Below are 23251 nucleotides of genomic sequence, written 5' to 3'. Positions count from 1 at the left end.
TTTCATAAAATAAAGAGAGCTCACACACCTAACTAACTAACTAACAAGTAACAAATAAACACGAGGAAAAGTGCAATGAACGAGAAATAATGAGGACGAGGCACTTTTGGCGGAGTTGGTTTCGATTTTTCGTTTCAGAGACACACAAAACGAACGACGAAACATCAAAGAGGACAAAAAATGTAAAAAAAAAATATTTTTTTTTTAGTTCTGGCGAATTAGTGGAAAATAACAAACAAGCTGATGTCCCAAATGTCGAACAGATGGACAATTAAATGGTCGTCTGTCGTCGTCGTCGCGCCATTTATGAGGGTTTTTAATGATTTTTTCGCATTAAACCAACATTAACACATTTTTTCTTGTTTTTTTTTTTTAGAAAAATCTCATTAAAAAAGTTATAAAATGTGAAAAACTAATAAAAAAAACGACGTAGAAGAAGAACTAGAATTAAATGGAGAATCAAGCAGTAGAACGAAACTTCCACATAAAAAAGAGAGCAAGAAATTTTTTTAAACTTGTATTGTTGTTGTGATATAATAGCCAGCAGAGAGTGGAGAAGTACTTTAACTTCGATCGATTCAAGTTCATGAATGTAACATACTTATTTTTTATTTTAGGTTTAATGACCCTCCCGTGCTCTCTTTGTTGTTGTAATTCGTTAAACACACTTTGTTTCGTTGTATTTGTGCCTGGGCTGCAACTAACGCTGTGTGCGTGAGTAGATTTTCACTTTATGGACAGCTGCATTTTTTGTCGTCATTTCAGCTGCAATCATCATCATCACTTGTCGCCGCTGCCGCAAATCAATCAATGATAAGCAATAGTAAAAGTTTTGCTGCAAAAAAATCGTGATTTACGCGAGAAACAGAAAAAATCCATCATTCATTCACCTTTTGTTGCCCGGTTTTTTTTTATTTCGCATAGACTAAAACATTTAATCAAGTGTACGAAACTTTTTCTCGTCTTTTGAAATTTGTTACAAAATATTAACTTTATAACCTTGACATTGCTCTTTTTGGTACCGACACACGGTGAACTGTAGTTTTTTTTTTCGGGTTTTTTTGTGTTCATTTTGTTTGTTAGTACAAGATATTGTTATAATGGATGGGTTCTAAATGATATTGTTCTAAATCATACAGGCGTAGAAAAAACGGGGTTTCAATTTTTTTTTTTAGTAGAACAACTTTTTTATCGGAATATTTGAATGAACGAGTATGAGAACAAGTAAATAAGCCGAGATTGAGTGTCTGCGATTAGATTTATGGGACAACAAGTGATTGAAAGGTAGATTCACGGAACGAAAAAAGGTGAATTGATTGCATTTTAATGATCTGTCGAAGAGTTTTTTGTGTTTAGAGGTCGATGGAGACGTTGGATTTTGAGTTTTGGAGTAAAGTTAGACATTGGGGAGACGTTTTTAGTGATAAAAGGCTTGTTTGAGGAAGTTTAAAAGGTAATTTTTGATAAAAAAAAATTATTAAAAGGTTAAGAATTTTTTTTCTCGTAAAAAAAAACATTTTTTTGGTATTTCATGACTTTTTTGAGTAAAAATGGCTCAATTTTTGTCTTTCTTTTGATTCTTTAGTACTGTAAATTAATTTTGTTCAAGCCAAATAGAACTTTAATGACTAGAAAAATTTGATTTTTCGATTTAAAGATTTGAATTTTATCAATAAAATTATTTTCGGGCTATTAAGAGACGATTTTTTCGTTTAAAATAGATAATTTTTGATAAAATTTTACTTTTAATAGAATATTTTTAAATAAAATAAAACATAAGATAAAATATTTATATTAAAAAGTTACTAAAATCAACATAAATAGTAGTATAAAAATATATTTTAATCATAATGAGAATCATTTTTCAACTCAACTCATTAATATTGACACAAAAATAATTTTTTTTTTCGCCAAAAATATCGATTTTGGAATTTTACATTAAGAAATAATCGAAAAAAAAATTTTTTAGACCTCTTAGAAAATTTTATTGAATAATTTTGCCTTATTAAATTAAATTTTCAGCTTTTTTAAAGTTTCCAGAATAAAATTTAAGAATTTTAAATTAAAATTTAATTTAAATGAAAAATTTAAATTTATTTAAAATTAAAAAAAATTAAATTAAAATTTAAATAAAAATTTTAAAATTTTAAATTAAAATAAAATTTAAAAAAAATTAAATTAAAATTTAAAAAAAAATTAAATTAAAATTTAAATTAAAATTAAAAAAAATAAATTTCAAAAAATATTTATTGGAAAAAAAAAATTTTTCAAGAAAAATTAAATAAAAAATTTCTCAATTTTCGAACAAATAAAATTTTAAAAAAAATTTCCTAATTAAAATTAAAAAAATGAAGCAATTTTAAAATTGAAAATTAAAAAAAGTCTTTTATAAAAAATTAAATCAAGAGAAAAAGTGAAAAAAAAATAAATTTCAACTCCAAAAAAAATTTTAAAATTAAAAAAAAAATAATTTTTCTTTAATAAATATTTATCGCAAAAATTTTATTTTTTAATAACAAAAATAAAAAAAGCTTAAAACCCAAAAATAATCCCAAAGTTTTCCTTTGTAACTCATCCTAAAATTACTTAAATCATGCTTAACACATGAGCGGTCTTGATTTTTCGTTACCCGAAAATTCGTCTGTCTGCCTGTCGTGCCAAGTTAATGTTCTTATAATGTCTGTTCCAAAAGACATCAAATATCAGACCACGCGTTTCACACAAACACACACAGACAGAATAAATATAATCAAAGTCAGACATGTGCGGTGCTCGGCGTGTTGATGTCTGACTATCTATATATGCAAATAAGCTCAAAAAAGCATGAAGAGTAGACTAAAAAATTGATATTTCTTGATTTTATTTCATTCTCGGTATTTATAATTTTTATTTTTTTTTTTAGATTTGTAAAGCTGACTTTAAAATCTTCTTCTCATCATCAAAAGGCAAAAAGGAGGGAAACCAAACAACAACGAGGCAAGACTCAGTCAAAGAACAGATCCATTATCGCGTGTCATGAATTCTAATTTTGTAGTTTTTTTTTTATTTTATTTTTTTTATTTCATTTCATTCCAATTCAATTTAAAATTTAAGGCAGTGCGCCTCGTTTTTGAGAGAGACTTTGTTAGTTTCGTTTGTTTGTTAGACGATTCGTGGCAGAAGTACGAGTCTCACATGCTCGTCACGTATTTTTAATATCACCACAGTGCCACAGGCAGCTAGAGAAAGAGATAAGGATCGGAATATTGTATTCAAACGACGTCGCTACACTCCATCCGTGCAAGCTCATCATATTCTCGAGAATCTCGGAAACCCATTGATATTGTATTACAAAACCATCATCGTTTAATAATCACCGTGATATTGTTGTTTCAAATGTTTATTTTTGACTTACGTCATGTAAACAGAAATAATGAGCTTTTTTTGTATACGGTGCGGTGTCATTTCCGTTCTGAAAGTTAAATTAAAAAGACGGGCGCTACTAAATCGCTCAATATGGAATTGGAATTGTTTTAAAATCAATTAGGCTGATAAAAAATTCAAAAATATTTTTAATTTTATAGATTTTTAAATAAAAAAAAATATTTTTTCTTCTAAATTATCTTAAGATTTTGAATTTTTTGGTACAAAAATTGTGAAAATTAGGAAAGATGAATATTTTTCTTTAAAAATATTTGAAAATTTTTCATTAAAAATTTGAAAATTTTTTTAAAATATTGAAACTTAATATATTTTTTACATAAATTTTTATCTTTCTCAAAATAAAATTTGGTCAAAATTTATTTCAAATTTAACATTTTTAGAAATTTTTTCTCAAAACTTGTCATAAAAAAAATAAATTAATTTTTTTTTTTTTTTTAATTAATTTAAATTAAAATTTATTAAAATTAAAAAAAAAATTAATAAAAAAAATTTAAAATTTAATTTTAATTTAATTTCTAATTTCAAAAAGTTTTAATTTTAATTCATTAAAAAAATAAAAATTAATTAATTAAAAATAAATTATTTAATTAATAATAAATTATTTTAAATTAAGTTAAGTTACTTTTAAATTCAAATTAATTTTATTTTAATTAAAAAAATATTATAAAATTTTTTTTTTTGATAATTGTATCAACCTAATTATCTAAATTTTTAATTCTCTAATTCTTTAAAGGTGACATTGACCCCATTTTCACCCAAAAATCGATCCAAGCTGCCCATTTTCGGATGTCCGTTAATCTCTTGTGGGATGTTCTTCAACGCAAAATGACCTCCGCCATTGAGAAATGTACTTGAGAAGGCCAATCATCTCTTGAATTCCACAAAAAACGTCAAAATTCGAATTTTTCATGTTCAAAGAAGAAAAAAGAAAACAAATGATTTTTGCTTCCTTGTCACTTTCGACGTAAATTGTCACTTATTCATCAATTGACAATAAAAAGTTACAAAAAAAAACGTGTGTGAGGTCATTTTCGACGTAGCAACGTGTTTTTCTTAGAAGACGACACGATTACAAGTTTTAATTTTTTTTAACATTTGTTTCCGAAAAGTGATGTTGAAAAATGATTTTGTGACGTCAATGATTACTATTTGTGTCCATCTGTTTGAATTTGAATGGATTTTTATGCTTTGTTTAAAGTCAATATGATTTTTTTTTATTATTATTGTAATGACGGTTTTATTGTTTTATTTCGTAGATAAATTTCGCAACACATAATTGGAAAAAAAAAATGCGGAATAAATTTTCTACGCGCGCGAGAAAAACATAAAACATAAAGAACTGATCATCCATTGCTTTTGCTCTCTAACACGAACACATATGCAGCGCAAGCAATGCGAGGCAGGCAGCAAATGTATTGAATTAATGTTAGCGGAAACAGTAAAACTATTCACGTTGTTGCATTGTTCGGAGCTAAAAACAAAGTGCAACACAGCTACACAGTCATCGTCGTCGTTTACTTCGTTTGTTAGAGGCGCGCGATAGATAGACAAAGCTCAATGCACATTAAATTGCATTCTTTGTCTTTTTCTTAGCGTTGCAGCTTTTTTTCGCTTTTTGTAAAAAAAACATAAAAAATAATAGCGAGAGGTGCTGGCTGTGCATGTGTGGCAATTGGCAAAGTGGTGGTGGTGAAACAGAAAACATATGTTGCAACTTGCAAGCAATTTATCTCATCTAGCAGCAAATAATATGCGAGTTTTGTTTTGTTTGTTTCAGTTTTGCGCTGCAGCACTTGAAGCAAAAATGTGAGTGGATGGAGTGCAATGTGACTCATAAAAGAATGAATTGCATCAGGAGTGTGCATTGTGGTGACGTGATAAGTTGACAATTTTTAATGGAGAGGAAAAATACAGGGATTTGTGGTTGGAAGGATTTTTTTTTGAAAAACTGCAAGGCTTTAATTTTCCTTTTAAATTTAATATTTGGCAAATTTTCTAATTTTTTTTTTTAATTTTTTAAATAAAATAATTTTTTTTTTTTAATTTTTAATGATTTTTTCTAAATTTTTGACAAATTAAATGTGTTTTTATAATAATAAAAAAAAATTTTTAAAAATTTATTAAAAATAATATGTAAGGCTCAATTTCAGAAATTTAAGTGAAAATATTAAAACTTTATTTTTTTATTTTTTTAATTTTTAAAAGTAATTTTTTCAGTTTCAGTCAAATGTTTTTATTTTAAGTCAATTTTGATCCAAATTTTAATAATTTTAGAATAAATTTAATTTTTTCTTGAAATCTTAGTGAAGTTTTTAAAAATAAATTAATTGAATAAAAAATAATTAATTTTTTCAGATTAAACACCCAAAATTAATTTATGAGTTTTCAATCGATTTTTAAACATATTTGAATTATATTATATTTGAATACAAATAAATATAATTTTAAATTTTTAAAAATTAATTAATAATTATAAATTTAATTACAAATTTTATTGGATTTTTTTTTGATATTTTAGCAAAATTCATAATTTCGCTTCAAAAAAAAAAAAAAAAAATAAAAAAACATTAATAAATTATGAATCGAAATTCTAACAAAATTTAATAAAAAAAAATTTTAAAATATAATAAAATTAAAAAATAAATATTTTTAATAATTTTAAATAATTTTGAGAATTTTTAAAAAAAATATTTTTATTAATTTTGAAAATTTTTAAATAATTTGAGAATTTTTAAATAATTTTGAGAATTTTTAAATAATTACTTGATACCTATTTCTTAAAATTTCCAGATTCAAACATATAATTTAAAAAAAAAATTTGAAATTTTTAATAAAATTTAGAAGTAGTTTGTAATTTTTTTTTAAACATTTAATATCACTTCAAACTCGTTTACTAATAATTTTTATCAAAAACTATAAAAGCTCATTAAAATTCTTCCATCCCTGCTGATACTCCATCAATGCCATTCCGCACGTTTAATGCAAAAAGCAACAAAATATCGAATAATCATCATTAAGAGTCACACTTTGTCTTCGTCGCATGAATGCCTTCAATGTTGCATTTGCTGAAGACGCAAGGAGAGAAACATTCGCCGAGAGAAATTTAATACTATTCAATCACTACAAACAACTTGCTGATGATCATCAACGACAACGACGAACATAACTGTGTTTACATTTGAATCGAATTGAAAAGAAAAGAAAATAGAATGTAAGCATTTTTCCCTTAAAAGGAAACTAGAGAAGATAATAACACAAAACACATACTACGAGACTAAACAATTTTTCAGTGTACAAAGCTTTCCTGCCCATACTCAAGAATTCATTTCATGTTTTTTTTCTCTATTATATTTTTTTTGTGCAACTTCCATATCAGCATATAAGAAAACATAAATGAAACAATTTTTATCGTATTGTAGTTATTTTTTTCTAGGAAATACTCGCACACAACCTTTTTTTAGCGAAATAGATAAATAGTTTCATTGTGGAAACCATATAAGTATAAAAATAGTTTTTTTTTCATTTGTGCGAAACAAAGAAAGTAAGTTTGAGCAACGCTTACCTTAGCAGGAAATTTAATTCCTTGGAAAAAGGCTTGTTCAGCCTGAACTGGAACGCGTAAATCCGGATCTTCGTGATCTTTCACCAAGTCATACGGCTGCTGGGAAGGCATTTTTGCGATGAGATGTAAGTGTGGAGTCTCTAATATTGCTTTTCCTCTTATTTTCAATTTTAGTGATGACGCTTCGTCATTTTTTTCTTTTTATTTTTTCTGTAATAATTAATATTTTTTGTTATAATTAATAATAATTCACTTCTTTTCAGCTTTTTTGCTCAATAAATCACTATTTAAACCTGTTGTTTATTATTATTCTTATTATTTTTGGCACTATTTATTAATAAACACAGTCTCTCATTATTTTGACAATAATTTTCGTGTCAGTTTTGTCAGTTCATTGTTTTTTCTACGAATTTTTCCTTCGTTTTCATTTATATTTTATATTTTACGTGCGTGAAAGGGAATTTTGTTACAGAAAAATACCCTTCCAGCCACTGTTTTGATCTGTTGACCCTGCTTGCTGGAAAAATTTCTCTCTACAAAAATTTGCTGGCAGGGAACAAAGATCATAACAAATGGCTGGGAGGGTATAAGTAAGCAAGATGGCCATCGGAAAGCGAATCAAATTGGCGCATAATTCGTTTCTTTTATTAAATTTTCAATCAATCATAAGGAGGAGTGCAATTCACATGCAGCATACACGAATACAGAAGTTGAAATTGCTGGCAAAAAGTCGTGTTTGCTCCAAGATACAATATTAGCGCTAATAATTTTTTGTTTCATATAGCGATCTATATGATATTATTATTATAGAATATTGCAACATTTGAGTCATTATTATACAACGCGTCGAGAAATGAGTGAATGATGCATATATTTGCGGGGATTTGCCAGACAACATCACCTATCAACGCGGCATCACCGCATTTTTCTCGGAAAATGAGTATCTGTTCAGCAGAAATCTCGAGTCGTTGTCATATAAAATGTTGTTTCGCAATATTTTTGCTTTTTTTTACGTCAATGCGGAATATTTACGCATAAATTTGGGGTCCGCGCGTTTGTTTTTCATCATCAATGACCATCATCATCATCATCATCTGCATGAGTGGCAATAAGCAGAACAATTACACATATGAGATAAAAGAATAAACAAATTTTCAATCGATCGTGCGTCTCTACGGGTAAGTACATGCGAAACAAAGCTAACTAGACACTGGTTGATTTATATAAATATTGTTATTAATAGTTTCATATTATTGGCAACGACGATTATATTTTTTAACATAATATTTAGCACCGACTCAATTACATTCTCCAAAAATAAACCGGGGGTTGTGTGATTGTGTGTGTTTTTTGTGTATTTTTGGATTGCACTCATTTCATTTCATTTCATTATTAAATATTTTTCCAATTTTACTGCGTTCGCTGGACTCGCCATAATAATTTGCAAATTCACGCGCGTTTTATTTTTTTCCGTTTCCCAGTAAATTAACCGATTTGCTGATGTTTACTTTTAAAATGCATTTATTTGTGAAACGAAACAACAAAAAAAACTGTTGATGTTGTATAAATTACCCTTTGAAGTGTTGTAGTGTTCACTTTGTTCTTGTACTATGAACGACAACGAACGAACTCTCAACAGCAATAATTGACATTCATATGCATTTATGAATTTATATTTATTATTTTTAATTGAATAATATTTATATTTAAAAGCACTACGATTCACATTGTCCGTTGAGACCGTTGAAGATGCACAACACACTACTTACAATTTATATTATTTTAATACAACAAAACAAAAAAGAACTAATGTTTGAAATAATAAAACTATACTGTATGCTAGGAAGAAGAAGAAAGCCTTTAACCACCTTGTTGCGTGAACAATCTCAATCAAACTGACTGGTTGATGTTTTGGGTTCAAAAGTGAACACAAAAGTTACACTACTGTTCAATTCATAAAGCGAAGGCGTGTGCGAGTGTAGTGGTGTGAGGTCATTACAATGTTATAAAATGTTTTCTATTTCTTCTACTTCTTGTAAACAATTTTTTTAAGCAGTATTTTTTAAATATTTTTTTTTATCATTTGTTAACAATTTTTTCTTTTCAGCTTTCTCTTTTATTCGATTTCGATTATTGTGTTTTAAATTATATGTTCAACAAATTCTAAAGACCATCCAAGATAAACAAAGCAGGTAAGATCCGACCAACTAAAAGTTAGACGAAATAAATAGTTCTTAAAAATCTTATTGGAAAAAATTTACAACGCCGAAATACCTTTGTCTAAGTAAAAGTTTTTCTTGTCCGGAGATAAATACCTAGTCTAACTGACTACCTATACAGTAGTTTTTCTGTTTCTACGATAATTCAGCCTTTTACAATTTTTTATCTAAGCTTTTAAAAAATTTTAAAAATAATTTGACCTATCACCTCAACACAAATATGGCTTTAAAACATTTTGTGCAAAAGGCAATCAATATGAAGGAGGGTTTTAGTCGTTACCGAAATAAAGATGAAAGATTTTAAAAATCCGAGGATGCTGTATTAAAAAAAAGCTTAAAAAAAAATCTTAATAAGATGGAAGCAATATAGAAAAATAAGCAAGAAATGGAAGATGGAATAGTCATCAACAATCCATTGGGGTTGTTGTGTGAGCTGATCTCCGAATACAATGGTTTGACCGAGGAAATAAAAAATGTCTTTATTTACAACTATAAAAAGGAAGTAAAATTAAAGTGCCTCGAAGAAAGTATTTTAAAAAACCATAAACATGCTTGTCAAAAAGAACCCTCCCCAAAAAAATTCCCCCCGCACTTTAAAACAAAAACTTGTAACGACCGAACTGATATACATAAACTCGTATGTTCACGCGGATATGAACAAAACGTGTTTTCAATATGCTTATGGATATATATGTTGTGGATACAGATGCGTACAAGTGCATGGATAGTCCATATGGGAATAATAAACAAAGCAAAATTGTGAATCAGCAGCGGGCAATTTCGTGAGTTGTACTTACTTGTACGAGCTCTTGTGGCGTATAAAACCAAAGGATATGTCAAAAACCGGCAAAAATTTTGCTAAAAATGGGTTGAATGAAGTGCGCATGAATGAAAGGCACCACAGGGTGTGATAAATTTTGGTTACATTTTTCATTTTGAGCTCGTTGATGGCTTGGATTAACTTTTTACAAGTTTTCAAACATTTATTAAACATGTCAAGATTTTCTTTAAAGAGCTTTAAAATAATAAAAAAGGATTTTTCTATGTTAATATATGAAGCCAATGAACTCATTAACCTTCAGACAAATCCTACAACAACTTGGGACAAAGGACTTCATTGACCTCTGCGTTCATTGAAAGCCGCAACTCATGCATCATTCATTCAAATTAACTCCTACATCTATGTAATGATCATCGCACCATTGTCAAGCATTGCCTTGCATTATTTTTCGCTCCTCATCATCGTAGTACTACGAAAAAGACGACGAAGTCGATTCATTCATCTATCTGTCTATTACGTTACATAAGTTCAAAACAAACACCTGTAGTTGTCGTACTACTACGACACGACGAAACAACATCAAAAAATGTAAACAAATCTTCGGCTTGACGATTTTCCGCCTTAGACATGCGCGAAAGGTTTGTTGTTATGTTCCCGTCATCTGATGGATTTTAAAGATTTTATCCCCAATCTCAAAGGATTCCTATGAAACTTTAATAAATGTCTGGAAATCTGAATACAAAAGCCCAAGAGACTCCAAATCATGTAAATCGTTAAAGACATTTAGGTCATTGTCCAAGAGTTGGATGTAAAATGGTCTGGTTACCATGGGCAACGAATCACCCTTTTAATTTAATAGCCTCCTTGAAGGCATATTGACACTATTTTAATATATTGCTCCGTAATATTCTCTGCATGATGATCCACGGAAGCATACAGAGCAACAAAAAATCACATAAAGGAAGGATTTACTCGGATTAACAAAATGTTCTGTCTGTCTTTTATTTCTTTTTTTAACGTTTTTTCCCTTATCAAGGGAGTATTTGATGCTCAAATGGAGACGCCTCCCTCCAATAAAGTTAAAATAATTCAATACGGAAACTTTTTCAAATTCAATCAAAAATTGAAGTACGAAGGTCTATCACATCATCCATAAAAAAGGTAGAAAAAAAAAGTTTAATCGAATCATAACTCAACATACGCGACGCGGCATGTGTAAAAAAAATGAGTTTGTATGCAAAACACTGTAAAAGTCATTGACTGACGGTAAAATAATGATTTTCCATGTGATATAACATGACAAATAACCCCTCGTGTCAAGCATATGCCAACATGGGAAAAACAAACAAAAATTTTCGCAACAAATATTTGCAGCAATTTACAAGGAAATTCCTTGAGAAATGATTCGTTCGCTTCACACTTCCGCGATTCCTGCGATTGAAGCCTATTTTTCATTGACAACAACCTGCCTTCGTTCCCGCAATCAGACATAATACGCTACCTCTTAATAATAATAAATGTCAAAGGTTTCGCAGCTGCGCACGAGCTGCCTTTCAGATTTTCGCCTGACTTTCGCCTAGCAGAGAACAAACCAACAAGGAAGAAGAAGCAGAGGAGAAGGAAAAATTTTTATCCTCGATAAATTTTAATATTAATAGCTTAAAAATATTTAGAGTTTAAAAGTTGCTTCATAAATTTTTGCTTAATAAGGGGACAGACATTCCTCGAACACTTCTAGAATAATAAAACAACTAACGAGAACGGGGTGAATGAATAAATAAATAATAAAAAAAAAAGTTACAAAATCAAAGAAAATTGGTTGTTAAAAAAGGTGTAGAAAACTTTTAAATAAATAATAAAAGAGATAATTAGCTTTAAATTATACTTTAAAAGTGTGTAACGTCTTATGAGGAAAATTTCTTTCGACACGAGCAAGTCAACTTAATTTCATAAAGTGGAAGCCTAACATTTTAACATTAATTGGATAAATTATAATGGCTCTATTAATTTTAATTTTTTTCGGATGAAAATGTCACAAATTTCAAAAGTACGTAAAAGTTATAAACGCGAGTGAGTAATAACGAAAAATGAAACAAAATGAGGAAAAACGCCAAAGAAAATGATGTCAACAGCATCTTCTTAATTAAAAATGTTGTTTTAGTTGCGTTGCATATTGTCGTCGTCGTTGTCGTTTGCATAATTTTGCGACCCACATCGGAGACATAAATGGAGCAGACACACAAAAAAATGTAAATTATGATGTTTTTCTTCTCATTTTCAATCAAGATGTTGATGAATTACGAGAATTGTGAGTGCATTGCATGTTCGGAGTGCATTCATTAGGGTTTTTTTTTGCAAAGTGCATGAGATGATTGATGTAGTGCGACATACGAGGATGGATTCAGGTTTTGCTGTTTTTGAAAGAATGAGGATTTGACACACATAGACAAAAGAAAAAAAAATAACTTCGGATATTGCGGAAATGAGTGGAAAAGAGTTGAAAAGGAAAAGAGGAAGGAAATGTCAATAGAAATTTGATATGGGACAAAAGCGCATTTTTAGAGCTGAAAAATTTTTATTTGTTTTGTATTGACCTAAATTGAAATTTTTATTGAAAAAACAGTTGGGATTTGAAAATTATTAAATTTTAATGAAAAAATATCATTTCAAAGTAAAAGCTGACAATTTTTTCTCACAAAATAAAAATTTTAGGCCAAGAGCTAAAAATACTTTTAAATGATTTTTCTCATAATAAAAGATCAGAACTAGAAATTAATAAAATTTATTTAAAAAATAAACATTTTTTTTCAAAAACTAACAATTTTGGTCTTATGAGAAGCATTTTAGGCCAAGAGCTGAAAAATTCTTAAAAATGATTTCTTTCATGAAATAAAACTTTAGGACTTAAGTTACCAAATTTTAATGAAAAAATTAACATTTTTAACCAAAAACTGACAATTTTACTCTCAGAATAAGATTTTTAGGCTGAAAAAGCTTTAAAATAATTTTCTTATCATAATAAAGGTTCAGAACTAAAAATTAATATAACTTGATAAAGAATCAATATTTTTAATCAAAAACTAACAATTTTAATTTTAAGCGAAGCATTTTAGGCCAAAAACTGAAAAAATCCTTTCTAATGGTTTTTTCATAGAAAAAAGTTTTAGGAGTGATAGTTTATGAATTTTAATGAAAAAAGTAACATTTTAAATTAAAACCTAACAATTTTTGTTAAAGATGAGGCAATTTAGGCCAAAAGCTGAAAGTTTAAAATTTGGAGCTAAATGTTTTAAAATTAAAAATGAACTTTTCGTGAATTAGGATCTGAAAAATTTTCACTAAAAATATGTTTTTAAGAAAAAACTGACAATTTAAAAACAAATTTAGGAAACCAAATTACTAAAAAATTTCAAAAAATTTTAACAGACAGACTCATTTCCGTTCAAAAACGCACTTTTCTTAAAAAACTGAATCCATCTTCATTCCCTTTTGTTTTTGTTTAACTTTTATATTAATGTCTCTCTTTTCTTTTCTTTCTACTTGTGCACTACCTTGTATATATTTATAACGCGAATCAACATGTAGCAAAACAAATTTTCAAATTGAGGAGGAATTCAAGTACGATATAAATACTCAGCAGCAGCAGAATCAACAAAACGGTCTATAAATAGGACAAACACCTCTAACTAGCAAACAATTCAGAAAAAAAGACACAAAAAATATTTATGTGAGAAGAGATTATCAGTCAAGTCACTGGCAATATGCAACAACGATCATGACGAATTTTTTGCCGTAAAATTTTTTCTACAAAAAAATAATAATTAGCTTAAAAAAACGGTCCATTAAGAAGAAAAATCCATCCGAGAAAAAAAAAGGAAAAAAGACATTTTAAAAACATTTTTTTATGAAAAAATAAATGGAATGCGTGAGCGTGAGTGATTAATTAGCAGCCAAATTTTAACTAGCAAAAAAATTTCCATGGATTTGCAAGCGACAGTTGAATTTGCCATCGAATTACACAAATTTTATAACATTGACTTGTTTCAACGGGGCTTGTATCAGCTGAAATGCTACCTAAAAGTGTTGCCGAAAATCCTGCCGGTGCAATTTGAGACGACAATTGGCGAGGATTCGTTCCCCGGGCAGAATTATGGCGCTTCAAGGATTTTTCAAATTTTATACAGGAACGAGGAGGTTCTGCTACGAGATGTTATCATGTTTAGAGTTCATTTGCTGGTCGATAGTCGACATTTGAAGGAGTCAATTGAGCGAGCAGAGTTCGTTTTAACCGTTGAAGTAAGTTTAAAAAATTTTTTAAATAAAATTTCGTTAAAAAAATATTTTTTTTTGTAGTTATGGTTCGGCGATCAAGCAAGCGATCAAGACATGTCAATGGTATCATCGCGTACTTTACAGCTGAACTTCCATCCCGTGCTTGGCCTGCATTACCATTTACCAATATTGTTCGATTACTTTCACTTGAGTGCTGTTTCGATCCAAATTAACGCCAGTTTGATCGTTATTTCGACGAATTATGTCAAGTAAGTCCCTAAAATTTTAATTTTTGAAAAAAAAATTATTTTTAAAAATTTTTAGTCTTCACAAAAACACCAAATTATGGAATTCAAGTTCAAAATTGAATTGTCGCACGCCTCCAACGGGTCCCCTGGACTTTGCATCCGGACAATTAGATGCACTTTTCTTCGGAACGCAAGTTGGCAACTCCATACGATGCGCGGGCGGCAATTCACAACGACTGGGACACGCTCGGAATGTTCACAAGGAAATTTGTGAGCTGTTATTGGGTGCCCTCGACTCTCTTAATATTACGCTAGAGGAATTTAATATTGTAACTCCAATTAATTATAAAAGTAATAGGAAAATTTTAAATGTAGAACAAAGACTGAAACAAATTATGGAATCGGCGGAGGTAAAATTTCCTTTTTTTCATGAAAATTTAAGATTTTTTAATTTTTTTAATTTTAGACGATGGAAAATGAGGACGATTTTGCATCGCATGCCAATTCCAATATTGCCAAATTGTGTGCGGAGTGCGTTTCTGTAAGAAAAATTCAAATTTTTTCCATTTTTGAGCAAATCCCATCATTTTTTGTCTTTCCAGCTATGGCGAAAGGTAGTTTCCGCCACATCCAAAACTTCCATTAAAAATTTGTTAGCAAAAAAGAACCACACCTTACGTGTTCGTCGCTTCAGTGAAGGATTTTTCGTGATAAACCATTCCAGGCAGCAGATTTACGAGACAAACGGTCAAAATTACATCGAAATTTGCCAAGTTGCACGTGGAAAGTATCTCACAAGCATTCCAATGTTGCCCGTTCATTGCATGGCACTCGACGGAGATGCATTGACACTTCCCCTGATCTTCGAGGACAAATTCGAAATTGGCGGAAATAGTAACGAACCGACGCCAACGATGCTCATGAATGGCAGTGGCGTGTACGAAGCCAAGGATCGTCCTCGGGCGCAGTCAATTTTATCAAATCGATCGATGAACGGCAGTTTAAAGAACCCAAAACAGCCGCAATGTTCGTGTAAAGTTGAGCCAGACACGGTTAGTTGTAAATATATGGGCGGCGTAACGACACCGCGATTCGCCTTGGGACGCGATATTCTTCAAGCAAGTCTCACAATTATTCCGCAGGCGGCTCAAGTTGACTTACGCGGGACTCATTTCGCTAAAAATGGATTGAATTACGGGAATTTTAATTGTGTCGAGGCATGTGGGGTGTTACCTACGCGTCATAGCAAGTCCCTGGATCAGCTGGAACAAGAACCGAATTGCATCACGCCACGCTCAGAAACGTTCTATGGAGGCACCAGAGGCAACGAAGAGTTTTTATATAAGACATTGCAAGTGTTGGAAGTCACTCGAGCCTCACAGGACCTAGGTTTGCCACTGAAAAAGCGTCCCGGCATCCAACAAAGAGAGGATTTGCTGAAAAATATCAACGAGTTTAAGCAAAAGTATAAAAATCCGGGATCGCAAATGTTTCCCGGCATGGTTAGTTTGAACGATATTGAACTTACGCAACTTATCAGCACCGAAGAAGGAACAGGAGAGACTAAATGTACTCTGACTTTAGATAGATTTCCCGGAAAACGAGCTGAAAATGCTCCAAAAGACCAAAAATCGGTGTCTCAAAACGGATTTCACTTCAATTCGTTGCCAAAAAATTCAACAATTAATGGAACCACACCTCCAGCACGCCAAAAACGTTATTCGAAACATCATTCCACGCCACGAGAAATGGGCGGAAGCTTTAGTACGTTGCCCCGGAGCAAATCAACTCAAAATATCAACCGGCAAAAGCGGGAACAGCAATCGCAGCAACAACAAAGGTCTCATCACTCCTTCAGATACTCCCGCGTTCGCATCACGGACTACAAACATCAACGGAAGAAGAGTCGCAGTCGTCGTTCGGTAGCGTCGCAACGAGATTCCTCCTCCAGTAGTACCGAAAGTGAAAAAGGATTGTACGAAAGATGTAAAATGCCTCCACGTTCAAAGAACCAAAAGAAAATTTTGAGTTCTGTGTCGGTCCCGCATCAACTGGAACATTTAAATGGAGTAGATGCTGAAGCTGGAGTGCAAAGTGACAGTCTCCCAAGTAGCTCTTCGTCCTCGCCGCGCCTCGTGAAAAGCGAAAGTCTAAAAATAAACGGAAAAAAATCAAATTCTGAGCAAAAAGAGAACACTTACGGCTATTTAACGAACGGGCGACGCCAAACAAACGAAGGTCTCAAGCAAAAACCGCCGCGCCAAACAAAAAAAGGCAGCGAAAAATCAAAATCCGAGTTTGATCTGCCGAACGCCAACGACGCCACGATCGAAGACTTGAAACTTGTGCCACCCGAACAGTTTAGAGATACAATTTTCACGCCATTGCCTCCCGAGGAGTTTCGTGACTCGGACGAAATTAATCACAACAATGTCAACGGAGCCAAGGTCCAGTCCGAAACTCGTTCCGAAACGCACGAGCGTCGACAAAAACCTAAAAAAGTCGCTTTACCGACAACAACTCACAACATGCAGCTTTTGCGACAACAGCAACATCCCGTTTTCAAGGCACAAGCAATCGATAACCCGCTATATCACATGTGCACGATCGGCCAGCAGCTCCAAAGTGACAAACCGAGCAGTAAAATCATCACAAAATCCCAAAGTACAAACGAGCTATTCGGCATGGAACGGAATAACAGCTACAATGCGAGTCGCATGTCACTGAATAATGGCATCTCGCACTCAAATTCCCCGAAATCGCTGCAAAAAATGGACACGTTGTCAATTAGAGACTCGGGCAGTGAAAAACAAGTGATGCAACCGCCACTCCTTGAATTCGAGAAATGTCGCGAGGAATTTCGGAAACAGGTCAATTACATGGGTTCAATTTATTCGGATTTTACGAAGCTAGCGTCGGAACTTCCTTATTTCTATATAAGCGATGAGCTGAGGGTTTTTTCGCCCAACGGACTGCATTTGATTGTTTGTGTTCATGGTGAGTTTTTTTCCAATTTTTTTTCGATTTTTGTCTCAAAAAATTTTTTTTTCAAAATGGGGCAAAATAAAAAAAAAAGTTTTGAAATACTTTTTCATTGGATATTTTTCAAAAAAAACATTTTTTTTTTCACAAAACCATTTCATAAAAATATTTTTTTTCAATTTTTTGAAAAATATTTTTTTTAAATATTATTTTTTTTATAAAAAATAGTTTTTTTTTTATTTTTTTTCATAAAAAATTAACATTTTTAAAACAAGTTTAAATTAAAAAAAATTTTTAAATTTATTAATTTTTTAATTAATTTAATTGAATAAAATTAAAATAATTAATTAATTAATTTTTTAAATTTTTTTTGATAAAAATTATTTTAAAATATAAAAAATATATTAAATAAATAACATTTAATTCGTAAATTTTAATCAAAAAAGAAAATAAAAAAATTTTAAAAATTATAAATATTTTTAGAGAAAAAAAATTATATAAAATCTCGTTTTTCAATAAAAATATTTTTGAAAATTGAAAATATTCTCTAAATATTTGAAATTTTTTCAAAAAAAGACCAAAAAACGTTAAATTTTGATGAAATTTTCAATTTTTTTTGCCTTATTGGATTTTTGACTTCTTAAATGGGGCATGAAAAAAAAACATAGAAAAAAAAAATTGGAGCAGCCTAAATTTACCCTAAAAAAATTTTTAATAATTTTTTTTGCATTTTTAGGACTCGATGGAAACGCCAACGACTTGAGACTTTTTCGTACTTACCTAGAACTAGGATTGCCGGGTGCTAATTTGGACTTTTTGATGTCTGAACGAAATCAAGGCGACACATTTTCCGACTTTGATACAATGACTGAACGGTAAATTCTTTATTTTTGTACCGAAAATTGATCTAAAATTTTTTTCTTACAGATTAGTTAATGAAATTTTATATCATATCGAATCGTATGGACTTAATCCCGCTAAAATTTCGTTTGTGGCACACTCATTAGGTAAAAAAATATTTTTTTAAAATTTTTGTATGAAAATTCAACAATTTTTTAATTTTTAGGAACGATTCTGGTGAGAGCAGCACTGACCAAACCACAAATGAAGCCATTTTTAGGCAAATTACAAACTTTCCTATCACTCTCTGGACCACACTTGGGCACACTTTACAATACTAGTGGATTGGTTAACATGGGTAAGTCTAAAAATTGAATTTTCTGACAAATTTTAATAATTTTTTTAATTTTTAGGCATGTGGTTCATGCAAAAATGGAAGAAATCGGGTTCGTTACTGCAATTGTGCTTGCGCGACGCTTCAGATTTGCGACAATGTTACCTTTACAAGTTGAGTCAGAAGAGCACGTTGCATCATTTTAAGAATATTCTACTTGTTGGTTCCTTACAAGATCGTTATGTTCCTCTTCATTCAGCGAGGTAACGATTTTCCTACAAAAAAATTTTTTTTTTTCATTAAAACTAAAATTTTTCTTTGTAGACTTGAAATTTGTAAACAAGCACAACGAGACAACTCCCCGACAGGCATCGCCTACAAAGAAATGGTTCACAACATCCTGTCGCCGATAATTTCGAAAACGGATCCGATCAATGTTTCGCGATTTGATGTGCATCACGCCTTGCCCCGGATGACAAATGCATCAGTTCTCATCGGCAGAGCGGCTCACATTTCCTTCCTCGATTCCGAACTCTTTATTGAAAAGTTCTTACTAGTTGCTGGCCTCAAATATTTTACATAGAAACAAATTTATCAACATTAACTAAAATTAAAAATAATAAAAAATAGGAAATTAGGAATTTTTATGATGAAAACAAACAAAAAACAAGTAAATCAAAATATTTTACGTAGGAAAAATAGAGAAAATGCCTCTTTTTGGGCGCATACGGATCAAAAAAATAGATTCTCGTTAATTTTTTTAGAGCAAAGTGACAAGTTACAGGGCAGTTTTTAGTCAATTTCTTACAAAGTACCAGGCGTTATGTGATTTTTCGTTATTTTTCAATTAAATTTGTCCCGAAAACTGTTAGTTGTTAGATTTTTAGTCGAAAAACGGTGAAATATGATAACAAAAAATCAAATATTTAATCAAATAATGATTGACATGTTACTCGTTAGCAAAGTTCGTCTCTTTTCTTTAGTTTATTAGTTTCGTTAGTGACGAGAGAAGAGGTGCGAAACGTATTCTAAACAGATTTTGACTTCAAATAATAAAAAAAATGAATTATTTCAAATATTTCTCGTGTTTCATTTGGTGTTGACCTTGAACGTAATTCCATCATTTGTTAAAAATTCAAAAAAATAAATCAAGTTCAACGTTCGTGGATGCTCAAGTTATGTAATTGTCGATTAATTCACGATTAACAACTGCTGTGAGTCTCAAGTGGATAACTCGTTTTTTTTCGATCCCCTTAAAGTGCATTTAACCGAAATTTTGTTGTAAAAATTCGACTTCTACCTGCTGCGTCTTCGGTCGTTAACGAAACAATGTATTTTTTGAGTGTTTCGTGTGCTCATCAAAGAAAAACAAATCTTTTTAGTGGAAGTTACGTGAATTTTTTGTTGATGTTTGCACAAGCGAATCAGTTGGTGCCGCGTTGTGATGTTCGAAAGACGTGCCTCGGACAAAAAATTTTTACGAAAAAAATGCCTTTGATTAATTTGATTAGCACGAAGCAAGTGCCGTCGATGGGTTCGAGTGACGTGACAGTGGCGCAAACGGCAGCAAAAGCCGCGCGGAAGGAGTTACGTGAGACGGAAGATGCCAAAAAAGTCGGTTTGAGTCAAATGACGGCTTGGATCAAAAATAATCCGGATATCGAAGATGTTCAGACAGATGAGAATTTTCTTCTGCGGTTTTTAAGGGTGAAAAAATTCAATGTTCCGTTGGCGGAACAAATGTTGTTGAAATATTTGAATCTGAAAAAGACGTTGCCTCATCTGACGGCGCATTTGGACTTTTTGTCGCCCAGTTTGAATGAAATTATTAACGAAGGATACATGTTTCCGTCGCCGTGTCGAGATAAAAATGGGAGACGAGTCATAATTGGGATTGCAAGTGAGTTTAAAGAATGGTTTTAGTGCAGTTTTTAGTTGAAAAACAGTTTTTTGTGAAATGTTGGTTCAAAAAATTATCAGATTTGAACTAAAAATCAACTAAAAGTCTGGAAATGATCTCTTTTTAAGTCTTGAAGGTTCACATTTCTGTTCTACTGAACCGTTTTTTCTCACATTTCAAGTGCTGAATTAAATTTTTTGACTGCTGAATTCACTTTTTAAGACCAATTTTGATGAAAACGAATTTAATTGGAAGTTTTACAAATTTTACTTTTACAGAAAACTTTAACGCCCACAAATACACTTCATCAGACATGGCAAAGGTTCATTTTTTGACATACGAAACACTTCTTTGTGAACCAAGTGAGTAGTTTAACAACTTAGGCCGATACAAAAATCAAAAATGTTTTCGATTTAATAAATTTTTAAAATAATTAAAAGAAATAAGTGTCAAAAAGATTACTGATGTTTAATAAAAAATTAAAGGAAAAATTTAATTTTTTACACTTTAAAAAAAATTTAGTTTAAAATTCTTCATTTTTTTAAAAAATTTTCAAGAAAATTTTTCAATTTTTAGTAACTTTTTTAGTGCAAATTTTGAATTTCGTTTAAAAAAAAATTATTCCTTTTAATTTTCTATAATTCTTCAGAATTTGGAAATTTTTGTAATTTTGAAAATTAAAAGGAATAAATTTTTCTTCAACGAAATTCATATTTTGCTCTGAAAAAATTAAAAATGAACTTAAATATGATTTTAAACTGAAATTTTGATTTTTTTTTTTTTAAAAGTGTAAAAAATTAAATTTTTCCTTTAATTTTTATTAAACATCATTCCTGAGAATTTCTCAAAAAACAAGAAATCAGGAAACCGAAAACATTTTTGATAATTGTATCGCCCTTACAGACCAAAAAAATTTTTCACAACCACCGATTTTTGGGGATTCGTTAATTAATTCACTCGAGTGTTTGTGAAACATCTCCAAAACTTCGTTATATTGGTCAAATATATCAAGATAATCATATACTGTGCGTTGTTAAACCGTTCATTTTTTTTCGTCACATCTGCTTTATTTTTATTAGCTAATCAAATATTGGGCTTCACGCACATTGGTGACTTTAACGGGTTGTCTGTCAGTCATGTTACGATGTGGAATCCGACGGAATTCAGCAGAATTTTGAAATGGGCTGAGCAAAGTGTACCGATGCGACATAAGGAAATTCATCTTGGTGAGAAAATTCTTGTTTTTTTTGGTTTAAAATCTAAGAAATTTTTTTGGCAGTTAATGTTGGTGCCGGTGTCAAATGGATTATTGACGTTGGCAAAAGTAGAACGAGTAAAAAGATGCAAGAAAGACTTCAGGTGCACGCAAATCCTGATGACTTAAAGAAGAAATTCTCACCTGAAATACTTCCAGTTGAAATGGGGTAAAAAATCTTCTTCTTTTTCGAACCAATTTTTAATAAAAAAATATTTAAAAAGGGGTTCGAAGTACACAATTCAAGAAATGATCCAACTATGGCGTGAAGAACTCGCAATGAAACGCGACGAAATAATGGCCTTGGATCGCATGAAGATCATTGACGATCGTGGCATCATAGGGCGTCGCCACGATCAAGGACACAAAGGCAACAAGAAACTTTTTGCTGATTCTGTGATTGGTAATTTTAGGAAACTGGAGTTAGATTAAGAAACAATTTTAAATATATTGGTTGTGTGCAAAGAAAAAAACTCATTCTTTACTTCAACAAAAGCGCAAGATTGAGGAAGACCTTCATTGTCAAAAAAAGCAATAAGTTACAATAAAAGGTAATTTTTCCTGTATACGCAAAAAAAGTCGTCAAGTGAACTCTCTTACGTGGTACGAGTAATAACGAATGTCATGGTCATCGTTTAAATAATTCATTCACACGTGAGTCCGTAAAAAATATAATAATTTACATCACAAAAAATTATGTATAAAAAAATTTACCTGTTTTGTAAAATTATATTAATTAATAATTATTTTGTTTTTACCCTAAAGCTCCTTAAAACGATGTGATTGCAACTCAATTAACAATTTTAATACAAGTTTTTTTTTTACAAGAATTGAAAATGATTTGCAAGGTCATTTACATTTTGCCAGACACGACAAAAAAAATTGAACAAAAACGTTAAATAATAATGAATATTGAATATGCAAAGTAGATTTTATTATAAGAGAGATTTACTGAAGTACTTAAAGTTTAGTGAATATTAGTTCCTGAAAGAACAAAAAAATTTTGCTGTTAGAAACGTCTTCAATTTTAGCTTTAGTCGTATTTGAACTTTGCGGAGGAGAGGAGATCTTTACCGGTGTGATATTTTGTGATATTGATACAGTAAAGTAAAATAATTGAAAATTTAATTTTTGTTAACATTGGGTTGAGCGTTGACTTAAGCGCGTTTCATCTATATTGTAGCTTGACAAAATAATTTTTTTTTAATTAATAATTTAATATAATAATAATTTTGTACTAATCAATATAATGTACTTCATGGTAGAGTCTTGCAAATTTTTCATAAGCATCTAAAATCTCAAAAGATCGATTCAAGACAAAGATTTTATTTTTTTCATCAGTTGATAAGATTCTTAGGTCATTCTTATTGTGCTCTTTCAATTTATTATTCAGGGAAATATTTGAAGAATCTTGTATTGGAATGTCAAAAGAATC

At 30.6% G+C, this 23251-nt stretch overlaps 3 protein-coding genes across 5 annotated transcripts in view; 2 read left to right on the top strand and 1 right to left on the bottom strand.

Annotated features, from left to right (window-relative positions):
* The window catches only part of LOC134829941 (capon-like protein), a 28605-nt gene extending 19751 nt beyond the window's left edge, over window positions 1-8854 (bottom strand). For 2 of the 3 annotated variants that reach the window (XM_063843254.1, XM_063843251.1), the window contains exons 1-2: window positions 8558-8841; window positions 6986-7195 (exon numbers count right to left, since the gene is read on the bottom strand). In XM_063843254.1, the coding sequence (XP_063699324.1) occupies window positions 6986-7096 (111 nt within the window). In that variant the 5' untranslated portion in view covers window positions 7097-7195; window positions 8558-8841. Of the gene's footprint in view, window positions 1-6985; window positions 7196-8557 lie in introns of all 3 variants that reach the window. The other variant, XM_063843252.1, reaches the window with a different exon arrangement.
* Window positions 8855-13963: 5109 nt separating this feature from the next.
* LOC134828915 (protein FAM135A) lies at window positions 13964-19244 on the top strand. Its single transcript, XM_063841906.1, has 10 exons — window positions 13964-14281; window positions 14339-14526; window positions 14582-14915; window positions 14972-15046; window positions 15108-17502; window positions 18224-18362; window positions 18415-18494; window positions 18554-18685; window positions 18741-18924; window positions 18986-19244. The coding sequence occupies exons 1-10, from the start codon at window positions 13964-13966 to the stop codon at window positions 19242-19244; spliced, it is 4104 nt and encodes a 1367-aa protein (XP_063697976.1).
* A 905-nt stretch (window positions 19245-20149) lies between these two features.
* On the top strand, window positions 20150-22248 carry LOC134828914 (clavesin-2-like). The gene is made up of 5 exons (XM_063841905.1): window positions 20150-20561; window positions 20840-20923; window positions 21641-21787; window positions 21841-21985; window positions 22041-22248. The coding sequence occupies exons 1-5, from the start codon at window positions 20150-20152 to the stop codon at window positions 22246-22248; spliced, it is 996 nt and encodes a 331-aa protein (XP_063697975.1).
* The last annotated feature ends 1003 nt before the right edge of the window (window positions 22249-23251 follow it).

This window comes from Culicoides brevitarsis, chromosome 2 (assembly GCF_036172545.1).
Source record: "Culicoides brevitarsis isolate CSIRO-B50_1 chromosome 2, AGI_CSIRO_Cbre_v1, whole genome shotgun sequence".
Taxonomy (NCBI): domain Eukaryota; kingdom Metazoa; phylum Arthropoda; class Insecta; order Diptera; family Ceratopogonidae; genus Culicoides; species Culicoides brevitarsis.
This window is presented reverse-complemented; position numbering and strand designations above follow the sequence as displayed.